The sequence below is a fragment of the Rhinolophus hipposideros genome, assembly GCF_964194185.1.
Source record: "Rhinolophus hipposideros genome assembly, chromosome: 2".
NCBI lineage: Eukaryota > Metazoa > Chordata > Mammalia > Chiroptera > Rhinolophidae > Rhinolophus > Rhinolophus hipposideros.
In genome coordinates this window covers 101,566,378-101,579,343 of record NC_138048.1, presented here as the reverse complement: position 1 = coordinate 101,579,343, position 12,966 = coordinate 101,566,378, and the positions used below count along the sequence as shown (strand labels likewise).

At 44.4% G+C, this 12,966-nt stretch overlaps 1 protein-coding gene across 1 annotated transcript in view; it reads right to left on the bottom strand.

Moving 5' to 3' along the window:
• Positions 1 to 12,966, bottom strand: part of MRPS6 (mitochondrial ribosomal protein S6) — a 67,847-nt gene that overhangs the window by 10,884 nt on the left and 43,997 nt on the right. Inside the window, exon 2 of the mRNA XM_081074496.1 lies at positions 6,524 to 6,663. Coding sequence (XP_080930622.1) covers positions 6,524 to 6,663 — 140 coding nt within the window. The remainder of the gene's footprint in view (positions 1 to 6,523; positions 6,664 to 12,966) is intronic.

The window sequence follows — 12,966 nt, the reverse complement described above, 5'->3', positions numbered from 1 at the left end:
GAGTGCAGCCTTGCATTTCCATTTTCACCCATGAAGAAAGTGAGGCCTGAAAACAACCCACGTGCAGTTGTGGGTGTGAGCAGCTTCGGAGGCCTGCAAGGAGCCCTTCCCCACAACAGCACAGACCCTTCGCAGACCTGTAAACGTGGGAGTCAGGGTGAAAAACGGACCCTGAAACCTCCTTGATACCCACTCCCTACATCCTGCTGAAGGCTGCCATGGAGAAACCATTCTGAAACTCTGATGAGCTGGTTGCTGTTCAAGGGAAGGGGCCACAAAAGGGGCTCAGTGCCTCCCGAGGAATCTGAGGGCCCTTTCACCCTGCCTTCCTTCTCCTAAGATGGGGAAGGATCCAGAGGAAACGATAACCGCAGTGAAATATCAATGTCTGCTGCTTCCCCTCACCAAGCTGGGCAGAATCACGACACAAGACCAAAGGTCGTAACACACGTGCACTCCTCCTTTTCTCCATCCTCACAGTAAGCTCCTTCCTCAAGGGAAATGTTTAGAATTATGACTCTAACTGCAACTGCTGACATATACCCAAAAGCTGACATCCCGATGAGAAGAAAGATAATCAAGTTCTCCAAATGGCCAGTTTTCTATTCTCTACTTTAGACTACAATCGATGAGGGATCAATCAATGGACAGATCATTTTTGGAAATGCCCAGCTCAGTGCTCCAAAATGGAGCTATGGATGCCAGCACCTTCCGCCATGTGCTCAGCTGGTTCTGTACAGCAGGCGGCGGGCCGTGGCAGCATGACCACTGCGCCAACACAAGGCCCAGCAGTGTGTACACGCGCAGGTGTGTTTCCCCCGTGTGCTTTTCATTACGGAATCCCTTCATCTATGACGTAGGAATTAGATTTACCCAAGCACCTCTCTTTTCTAAAGAAAATCACTTCACTTTTATGCAGCACCAGCTCTGCAGAAGTGCAAGTAAGGAGATGACTGGTGCCCGAGGCAAGGAGAGAAAGGACAACAGAAGCTTCACTGCGGTGATGCCTTTCTAGCACACGTTCCCATGTTCAACAGCTGGAGAAACAGTGAACTATGTCACGGGTAGAACCTGCCCACGTCGTCTTCAAGCTGTTAATTACCCTCTTTTCTAGTTCTTCAGACACTCTCACAATCCCAAACTCTCCGCCACCATGACTGAAAGCCCAGAGATCTGAGAAGACCCGGAGAAATGGCCTCCCCAGGACATAAAAGGATGCCACCAAGGTCGCTCCACTCACAGCAGCGGTTCCCCCGTGTCACGAGGGAGTCAGCAGCTCTCAGGGTCCTTTCCGCTCCCCCTCCCCACTCAGTCAGCTTCTGACACAAGCTCTGCAGACAGCCCGGGACTGCCAGCCCCCACCCCCTTCAAGCTCCCCACCCGGGAGTTGTTGGGGGAGGAAATATGTTTTCTTCCAGTGCTCCTAAATGCAAAGGTTGTATTTCACTTGTCTTATTCCTGTATTTACCAGTTTTCCACAGAAAGCGCTTGCTTGAATTTGAGTTAAATTCGTTGTCTCTTTCAGTCACACACTCACTTAGCCTCCCCTTCCCCTTAGCAGACAAGTGGAAATTTCCACTGAAGCGCTCAGTGGCTCACAGTGGGTGGGGGTGGGGGATGGGGACGAGAGGGATTTGAAGCCATGCAGCATCTTGGAGCCTTTTTGAAGCTAGGAAACAGATCCGTTCGAATGCCAGTTCCTAGACTGTTATCGGTTAAACCTTGCTGAATTCAGGCTTCACTGAGGCAGTGAAGTACTCATCTTAAAACCAAGACACCCTCTGCACAGAAAAGTCCCATTCCTTTTTGTATCCGTTGGGTCTCATACACTTTAAAAGCCACTAAAGCTGCTGCAGAATCTTTACAAATCTTGGGACGCTGCCACTAAAAAGAAACCTCCCCGGCCGCTGCAGCCCTGCCCTGAAAGTCCATTGTGGAGTACCTACACACCAGACAGAGTCAGGATGCTGGCTGGACGCGACGCTGGCAGCAAAGCACGAGAACATGGAAATGTTAGCTAACGGGAAAACTACAGAGGAGAATCAATCTCCTCTAGAGAGGGTGCCAGCTCTCTTGGAGTAAGCTGCAGACACATTTGGGGAACGAGTCAGTAAAATTCCACTGTTTCACCACAGAACCAGTTATTTTTATCATTCTGCTTACCCGTAAATAGAAGGGCATCTTATATGTAGGCCAGCAGGTCCTTGCTAGGAGCACCTATGCACATTTTAAAGTGGATGAGAATGGACAAAGGAGGACACAACAGGCGGGAGAAACCTCCTTCGCCGGTGACACAGCACACGCGTCCCAAGCCCGCCGCCCCATCTCACTGCAGTCAAGTCAGACCCGGTACAAACAGTCCGAGCAGACCGGAGGTGCCTTTTACAAACAAGCGCACGCCCCACACTGAAATACAGACGGGTTTCTTCCACAGCTCCCCCTCCTGCACCAAACAGCACGCAGGCTCGGTCCAGCCCCACCTAGTGGAAAGAGCCCTACGCGAGTGTGTGCAGCTCCGAGAAAGACGCTGCAGCGGTTCTGGCAGGGGGGACGGCTACAGGTCAGTACAACACCTGCCTCTTCAGCAAGCGTCTCCCTGCGCGTCTACTCTCACTGCTCCCTTCTGCATGTGACGTCGTCCCTTTACGACTCCGAGGAATACAGTAAGAATGTTCCACCACACCAACCTTTCCTTTCCCAGATTGGATGAAGGTATCAAGGTGACATGTGAAGGGACAAAGGAGAAAAAATCTAGGGGCTTCCAAGAGACCAAAGCAAATCCAGAGCCAAGAATGACTCCCAGGCCCTACGAGGCCCCCAGCGCTGAGTTACGCTCCAGTAGTTTCCAGACAACGCCTGGAGACGGCAGACAGAAGCGTCCATCTGGAAAGCTGGTCCAGAAGACCCACTTCCCACCCACCCCAACTGGGCCCACACAGCACAGGCGCATCTGGTCAGCTCCTCCTGGTCCTAAGTTCCGATCCCCTGGGGGGACAGTGACACGGGAAGTGACTTCCCCTGGAAAAACAGTCATCAATTCCAGGGGTCTGATACTGTCCCCAGCCCTGACACAGGTGACCTGAGCCAGGCTCCTCTCCGTTGCCAGGTGGAACGCAGAGCAGCATTTTTAAAGTCTGAAAAGGGCGCGCAGCCATACATAAGTGACTCGCCCAATTCTGCCTCAGAGATGATGAGCGAAATAAGTCTCTGGAGCAGCCTAAGAACTTAAGCATCGAGTTGTTCCAAAGGGAAAACAGGTTCCCAGTCACAGACAACAGACCTACAGACAAGTTTCTGGCATGGAACCCGTTTCTGAAGTGGGGACTGACCAAATTAATATTTGGACTGTAATGTTTGTACTATAACGTTTCTGGTTTGTGTGTTTTTTTGGCGTGAACTACGTAAGTAGACAATATAATAATAAACAACAGACACCACTTTCAAGGTACCGCGTCTTCTTCCTTCGACTCCATTCACCCTAAAGTAGGATTTCTCCTACCTAAGCACTTTTCCCCTCGTTTCTCTCAGGACTACTAGGCATGTGGGGAGCGGAGGTATGGCTTTGGGGGAAGGAGGTGAGAATGGGAAAACGGTAGAGGTAATCACTCAACTTGACAGACGTAATGGCAACAGAGACGCCTGCTTGTCAGGCTGGGCCAGGTGAGGCTTGCTGTGCGCCGGGGCCCCTGCCCTTCCCCCCCTTGGCTGGTACCTCGGTTAGCCATAGGCAGGCAAGTCCCTCATTCAGCTGGAAACTCCTTGGGATTAGCAACCACAACAATCACAAGAACCATCCTGAGACCTGGAATATCACTAGGACATTCTTCCCATAAGCCTAAAGGCAACATAGAATACAGGCAGCACCACAATGCGATGTGGGTTCTCAGAGGGCAGCTCGGCTCACTCATCAGCCAGCTGAAAAACTGGCTCTCGCACACCAGCCTCAGGATTCAAATCAGGGCCGCACCAAAAGTACAGGTAACGAGTCACGGCCTCCAGGGCTGTTCAGAAAGAGCTAACAACTTTTGAATGCTAACAAACATGAAATAGACAAGTCTACTCTATTTCTTCTTAATCATTTCATAGAAGCGAACCATCTCAGCACCCCACACACCCTGGCACATAATCTGCTTCATATACATCCGCAACTCCTCTGTGGCTATGTGTCGTGCACGTAAAGAACTTGCCAAATGAACAAAACGCCTGGGACAAATGTCACTGAGATGAGTGACCACGGGAGGACTGGATGAAGCCAAGAAAACATCAGACTGACTTAAGCCCCACACCACAGACACCTGACATGGAAGTAAATGCAAACCTTCATCCAGGTAATTCCAAACTACACTAGCCTCATCTCCTCCTCATTTACCAAAAGTCACTGTGAAGAATACTAATGAATGTAAAGAAATAAAAGGTAACATGGTGAAATACAACTGATTAACGAAGGCATCTGACTGAAGGGCTTCTCACCATGTTGCTAATGTGCTGTGACTCTAGAAGGGACTAGATCACACAAGGCTTCCCACAATTCACTGATTACCCCTCACTCCCCATATTTTGGTGGAGCATACCTGTATACCTAGTGTTTCAGAACCACACTTTGGAAAACATTACCTTAAACTGATAAACACAAGACATTCATTTGTCCATGAAAAACAAGCTCAACACAGGGACTTCCCCACTGGCGCTGGTCACCACCCTTCTGTCTCTACGTCACACACATATACAATACACCTTAAGAGTGTCGCTGTAAAGGAGAACAGAAAAAAAGTCCTTGAATATCAATGGAATAAGTGATTGCAACCCAATCGGCGGTGGGCACAGGCACCCTGTCAGGAACCCGGAATGTAAAGCTGGTGTTGTCAGCAGCTCTGGCTTAGTTCCAGGTGAGTTTTTCCAGCATCTGAATTTGTTCCCTTCATAAAAGAGAACCAGCACCACCCAAACCCAGTAGTACACAGAGGCCCAGAAACTAAATGAGTCAGTATGGTGGTTCTCAAAGTGTGGTCCTCAGACAGAAGCATCAGCACTACCCAGGCACCTGTGAAAAGTGCAAATTCTAGAATGCTGGTCATACCAACTCTCAAGCGAGTCAGATCCCCTACTTGGAAAAATGGCAGAAGAAAGGACTCCCACTGTACACCCCTGAAAGCACATCTGTGAGCAAGCTGACTTCTCCCCTGATTCAGCGCCTTCCATCAGAGAACCTGGCCAATAATTCTTGGCCAAATTTTATATGCTCCTCTTTAAACACAATGACAAAAGGATTCATAGCCCTGCTGTTAAAACCAAACCCCTTTGTGGTTAAGTTTTTTTTTAATGTTTGTTATCCACACAATCTTCATCCTTCACTGTTACTATGATTGCGGAAGAGGAATAGCCACTGTGCATTTCATGTTGCCTAGCAACGCTTCAGGCACTCTCTTTCAGAGGTGTTCTCAAGAAGCTGAACATTAGCACAAAACAAGGTGAAGCAATCAAAAGATGAAATTTGCAGTATGTGCCACATCTTGGCAGAAGGTTTAAACGCCGTAAGAAAGCCTTGCTGTGAGGCTCCACCTGGGCCTGTCACAGGTACTGCACCTGCACAAGCCCGCTGGCTCCCTGTGATAAAAGCAGCACCCAGGACTGACTGCAGAGATTCTCTCGTCTGATCGCCGTGACAGTAGACGGGAAAACCACCACCTGTGTTCAGTATCCAAGGAAGCAGGAACCAGAGAAGCTAAATGACTTACTTGCTCGAGGCCACACAGCTGGTGTGTACCAGAGGGGGAATAGAGTATTCCACTCCTGGACTCTTTCCACTATGCTAAAAACTGACTCCCATCTTCTCTACGCCTACTGCCAAGAAACCCAACACTATGAGATGATTCTTCCTCCAAACCAGAAACCATGGGCATACAAAAGACACCACCAGGGCTTAGAGGAGCTTTGTATCAATTCAACAAATTGGTGTCAAAGAATCTGTACAAAAGACAGTTATTACAACAGAATCAAATACTTGACATATGTTTGAGGAAGTTGCTATATATAGTATGAGAGAAAAAATTCCATTACAGAAAATTGTGATTATTGGTTGAGTAGGGAGAGGCATTTTCCTATTGTGGGCTAGGCTCCGGTTATATACATTAGTCCTAAGAAGCACAGTTTGCTTGTTGTCTGCAACCAACATATCTGCAAAGGCTGCACTGAGTATGTGAACAACACATTGCTCACTGAGGTGTCCTCAAGGCATTTTAAAGAAATGCCGGGAAAAACAATGCTTAGACAAAAAAAGTTTCCAACGATCAAAAGCGTATAAACCTGTTGCTCCTAGAGTGACCTGGTCTTGTACTGACTCCAGCTTGTTACGGGCCAGCATAACCGCCTCCCAGGTGCAGCTCCGCCATTGCTAGGGCATGTACCTGGACACCACCCAGCCCAACAGGGATCTGACTGTGAAATTGTAATACTTTCTAAGATGAATTAAACAGTATTCTTTATGAGCGGATCAAAGACATTTTTCATGTGATAAGAAACGTACCCTCCTCTGTTGTGCCGCTGACTGTGCGCGGACATCTTGTAAGGAAGCGCTCGTTCACCCAGGTTTTCCAAGTTCCTCACGACCGCCCCTCTGTCCATCAGGGCTTCGATCGTCCGTTTCAAAGCAGCAGCGGTCTCTGGCTGTTTTTTTGTTTTCGTTTTTAAAAAGAAGGAAAAAGACACATTAGAATCAATGTAAGAACTAGAATGATTAAGTCTGGTCAGTTCTAATCATTACAGCTCTACTGGTAGAAATCTTTGAGTAAAAGCAACAGAAACTGTCTTTGGCTATTTTAAAATTAAAAAGAGAGAGAAGGAGAGAGGAGAGACAGAGAGAGAAATGGACATTGATTGTAAGGATATGAGATAGCTCACAGATATGAAGGAAAATCTGAAGACCAGGCTGCAGAGAGTTCAGGGACCAGAGCAGCTCCAGGGATCTGGGAAGCAGGAACTAAGGAGTGGCTTCTTCGAGCTCCTTGGCCAGGATGTGTCAGCGCCAATCACTGTCAGTCCATGAATCCCATGACTCAAAATTCAAACTCCAGAGAAAGAGCATCCGCTTCGTAGGACACTTTGACCATCCCACCAAAATCAAAGCCAGTAGGAAAAGGGGTTATCCCCCAAACAAAAACTGGGAGATGGTAACCAAAGGGGGAGGGGATGAGTAAGACCCAATTTCTGCCCTCAGGGAGCTTACAATCTAATAACAGAATGAACACAAAATCCCCTGTAAGAAGACCAGAAGGCAGAACACAGATGGTGACTGAGATCAGAGCGCTCATGAAAGGGGAAAGCACACTCAGCTGGTTTCATTAATGAAAGCTTCCTTGAGAGAAGCCCTGAAAAATGACAATGGGAGATGCAAAGAAAAGTGAACCAGGCACTGAGTTAAGGAGCAAAGGCAAGAAAGGGTGAGTGAACTGAGGAAACGGCTAGGAGTCCCACCGGATGAAGCTCAGGACCAGGGAGGGCTGAGACGGGAGATCACAGGTGGGGTATAAGTAGAGAAATAATAAATTCCTGTTACATAAAACAAAATTCAAAAACATAAAATCCCATCATCCAGAGACAAAGGACTTTCAACATTTTGGTGAATTTCTTTCCAGATACCTCTTTACATATGTACACATAAAAGAAAGTTTGGAAGATGCTTTACAAGGGTAAACCTGGCAAAATGCAACTAATGTCTGTGGAGAATGAGGCAGAGGCGTGGCACACAAGGGCACCAAACAGGCGGCCAAGGGAATGGTACTGTTATTAACAGCTGAAGGGAAATCTGAAGAAGCTGGTCGAGGACAACAAAAGATGAGTTTGGCTTAGCACATGCTGAGCCTGAGCTGCCCACAACTCCTCTAGGTGTACTTCTCAAGGTGTAACCCTTAAGCTTAAACAGGGTGGGTTAGAATGCACATGGAAGGGCTATCTGAAGCCCCAGGAGGAGACCATTGCAGGAAGGGGTAGGGTGACAAGAAGAGACCAACAACAGAACCTTGGGGAAACACAAACATTTGGGGCCTGACAGGAGGACTCAAAGTCAGAGAAGCAAATAGGAAAGGCACAAACAGTACAAGGAAAATCAGGCTGCCCTGCCACAGAAACTAGGAAAAGGGGCAGCCCCCACAGTGACAGGGTAGAGGATGGAGATGAAGGCAAAGCCACAGTACGGTGGCTGCATGGTCATAGCAAAATGGAGCCAGAAGCTGGACTGCAAAGGTTTCCATGATAGAGATTGGACAGCAATGAAGGCAAAGAGAAAGTGCCAGGACTTGAAGGGCACATAAGTTTGAACAAAGTATTTTAGCGGAGAGAAAACACGAGCAAGTTAGTAAAGGGGAATGAACCAATCAAGAGGATAAAATGTAAGATATTTTAAACAACAACATGGCAGTTATGACTTATTGTGTAACTGCTATATGCCCAACGCTGGTCTACAGTTTTATCGTTACATATTTAATCTTCACCAAAAGAAAACAAAAAAAAAAGTGCAAAGAAGGTTTACACATTTGAAAATTGGGCCTCTTGAGTGATGCCATGACTTTCAGATTACATGGAAGCTAATATGTAAAAGAGCAAGAAAAAGGAACAGTGACAAAGCAAAGACAGGGAGAGGAGCTCAGAGGACACCTTGCAAAGGAGAAGGGACATGTCTCCTAAGAGACATAAGTGAAGAGGGTGCAAGCAAAGAAAGACTGCGGTGCAGGCAGGAACTAAAGAACGGCTCCCTTCCAGTGGCTCATTTTGGATCAAATGAAAACTGCAGAACAATTTTTAAGTGTGTATTCTGGTAACCAAAGAAAACCACTATTCCTATAGATTTTCTTTCTGAAGAATACTGATAAAGTGCTATGAATGTACTAAGTATTAGTTTAAGGTTTAGAAATAAAATTTTTATTTTCATTTCATATTGTAGCCCACAAGGGATTTTAAAAATGCCTACTGAAAATTATGTTTGTTTATATATTTAACTAACCTTATAATAAAACAAATTTCCTGAAAACAATAAAAATAGGGGCCAAGATCTCTTTGCATTAACACTAACTAGGAAAAAGTCTATGGCAACTTCTCCTTACGACTTTATACAAACACATTTTCATATAGTTTTCATCAACATGGAGACTAAATTCTTCTCACACTTCATTAGTTCACAGACGCTTCCATATTTTTGCAGAAGCTTCAGTACTAACAGCAGGATAATGGTAACAGCAGCAGTGTTTCATTCCATTAAAATACTATTTCTTGACCTGGTATTACATCAATTAACTTATGATAATGAGGGTGAACAATCTATCCAAATAAAGAATGGGTAAGATTTAAAAAACAAAACAAAGCAAAACTTTGATTAGTCTTCTGATTACTCCCCAAATCATACATTTTAATCTCAGTTTTGCCTGATTAAAAAGGATATATCTCAACACCTCTGGCCTTATTTAAATTCCAACTCAAGTGTTTACAGTATGAAACTTGGAGTACCCTCTTCTGAAATAACAGCTTGTGAAATAAAAGACTTTCTTCTGTTCAAAAAGGGTAAAGCTACCTAACAAGAATGTAACTTAGGAAAATATCAAAACACATCTTGTTTGACTTTAGTATGTCAAGGTCAAATTGTATACTGTTTGACTAGACACATTCATTTCACTGTAATTTCAAATTACCTAAGTTTAAAAAGAAAGATGAAGATGGGGTAAAAATATTTCTTGTTTCTTCACTTGTCCCATATAACTGACCTCATCACTATAAATCAGGAGTCAGCAAATGGGCCAAATCTGGCTCACTACCATGCTTTTCCCAAAATAAGACCTAGTTGGACAATCAGCTCTAGTGTGTCTTCTGGAGCAAAAATTAATGTAAGAGCTGGTTGTATTGTATTGTATTTATTGTATTGTATTTATTGTATTGTATTTATTGTATTGTATTGTATTGTATTGTATTGTATTGTATTGTATTGTATTGTATTACATATTATACCTAGTCTTATAGTAAAATAAGACTGGGTCTTATATTAATTTTTGCTCCAAAAGACACATTAAAGCTGAATGTCTGGCTAGGTCTTATTTTCGAGGAAACAGGGTACCTGGTTTTGTAAATGAAGTTTTATAGGAACACAGCCAGCTCAGGCAATTACACAGTGTCTCTGGTTGCCTTCGTGCTAAAGGCAGATCTGAAATTACAGCAGGGACTCCACAGCCCGCAAAGCCTAAACTATTTACTATCTGGCCAACATCTGCTCCATATTGTAATGGGTTCAGGGAAGCTGGCAAGGCCTCAATCCACTCATTCTGAACTATGCCCGAAGACAACCGCGAGCCTGGGCCAGACAGTGGGATGGGTCATCAAGTAGACACACTCACAGGTCACCAACTAATGAACATCACTGACTGTTCAAATCACCACAGGATTCAGAAGAGATTCTACTAAATCACCAGTCCATCCACCAATCACCGATTCTAATCAACCCAAGTTGCCAACTTCATTTGTCAAGTTGTCACTTTCCTCATTTAGTATAACCTACAGATTAAAATAAAATTTTTAGGCTTCCCAAAAAATAATCCAGCATAATGTTCAATGTGTAAAAACACATGGTCTACAAAAAGCAAGTATCTTGCTGCCACAATTGCCATTTAATTAAACTATTTCATTCTAAAAGACATGTGCATGCATGCTTCTGAGAGGCTTCTCCCTCCTCGTCTGAAAGCAGCTCTTTCTTCCAATCCACCATTGTCAATGAAACACTTTTGGCAAGGCACAGACTGGGGGATTGAAAACATTCACTTGAAAACTATGGAAAAGAAACACTAAAATGAATGTGAATGAGAACTAGGAAAACTGGATTCCAGTCCCAGCTCATTCACTAATGAGTTATACAACCCTGGATACATTTTTAAAATTTATCAGTGTTAAATTTATGCCTCCGTTTTCTCACGTGCTAAATTAGAGGTTCTCAATGGGTTTTCTGTCTCTACAAAATTCACATACACATTCATATCACCGTTCTCAATATCCCAGGGGGCGTACAAAGCTTGAGTCTCTTTCTTTGTATGTTCCTCGTCTTGACACCCTCATCACCCAAAGTGCCCGCCCCCCAGCCACAGGTACTCTATGCCGCTCCCCTTTACTTCTCCACAGCATTTACGGCATCTATAAATATCCTTTCATCACGAGAACATAAGCTTCAGAAGAGCAAGGACGTTTGTCTATCTTGGACACAGCTATATTCCCCAAGTCTATGAAGTCCATAACATGGAGCAGGCACAGGAAATAGTTGTTAAATAAATGAGGTATCACTTGTACCTCCCTAAGCGGGTCTCTTGCTTACTTACTTCCATTCTTCTTCGAGGAACTCTTAAGTTTTCTTGAATCTCTAATACAAGTTGGAGACACTTTTCGTATCCAACACAGCTCACTATCAGGGTCGTGACTGTTAATGATGAAGCTAAATTACAATACTGATGTTTTTCTACTTATTTCATGTAGTGCCAAAAATGCTGTTAGTACTAATACTTAGATGTAAAGAACCCAGAGTTCATCTAATAGAAGAAACTAAATATTGTATGGATTTCAAAAATGCCAAGTTCAAATATATAAATACAAATGTTGAACTTAGATTGTTCTAATTATTTGCTAATAAGATATAGTACTAACCAAAAAATTTACACTAACACTTAAAAAATGAAAACTCCTCCTGGACAAAATTTAAATCAACTTTTGATCTTATTATTAATTACTGAAACTACTGGTGTGCAGGCTATAAAAGAAGACTTAGGGAAAACCCAACAGCTAAGTTCAACTATTTGCAGGGTAACTGTGCAAAAACACTTAGGTTTTATTTAGATTAGAACCCAAGGATTAGACTGGAATCAAAGGGTACAACAGAGAAATGGAGCCTTCATGTATAAACAAAAACACATTTCTGCAAGCTCCAGCTATATAAAAGTGACATGGGCTGCTTTGCGAAGCACTGACCTTCCCATCACTAGAAGTACAGATACAGGATGACCAGTGGGTCAACCTTTGTACTGGGTGAAAGGTTAGACTTGCTCACTTCTAAGCCCCTGTGCCAAAAAGAGATTCCAGTACTATTCTGGTACTATCATCACTCTGAAGGACATTCGGAACTGAAATTGGCTATTAAAGAAAAAAACTTCAATTGCCTGGTAGCGAGGAATATGAGGTGTGATAAAGAAAAAGAAAACGTGGTGATGTTTAAATACAAAAATTACAGTAAAAGACACATTTCCATTAACCCCCCTCAAAATACTCCCCCTTGCTTCGAATACACTTATTCCATCATTCTTGCCATCTTCTGAAGCAGTTCTGGAAGGCCTCTTTCATGATTGTCTTTAGCTGAACTTTCCTGAAACATTTTGATTTTGGGGAAGAGCCAGGAGTTGCACGGTGCCAGATCCGGTGAATAAGGTGGATGAGGACACACCATAATGCTTTTATTTGACAGAAATTGCCTCATACCAGAAGCTATGTGTGACACAGGGTGTTGTCATGATGGATGATGAAACCGTTTGCCCATTTTATGTTAAAGCATTGTTCGTGATCCATGATTTACAACACATTTTAAAACACACCTTCTCTCAACCATAGCTCACACCCGATTGACTATACCGGACAAGTTGAAACTTGTCACACACTGTTACTAAGGTTCGAAGTGCCGCTTCTCACATTGAAGGTCCCCGCCTTTCCGCTGGATGGCACTCAGTAGCAGCATTCACTGTATTTTGTGATCACAACGAAAAGGTTCCATGTCACACATCACTCTGGTATAAGGCAATTTCTGTCCAATAAAAACATTACGGTGTGTCCTCATCCACCTCATTCACCGGATCCGGCACCGTGCGACTTCTGGCTCTTCCCCAAAGTCAAAATGGTTCAGGGCATCGGGGCAGCCACCACAGCGCAACTAAAGACACTCACAGAAGAGGACTTCCAGAA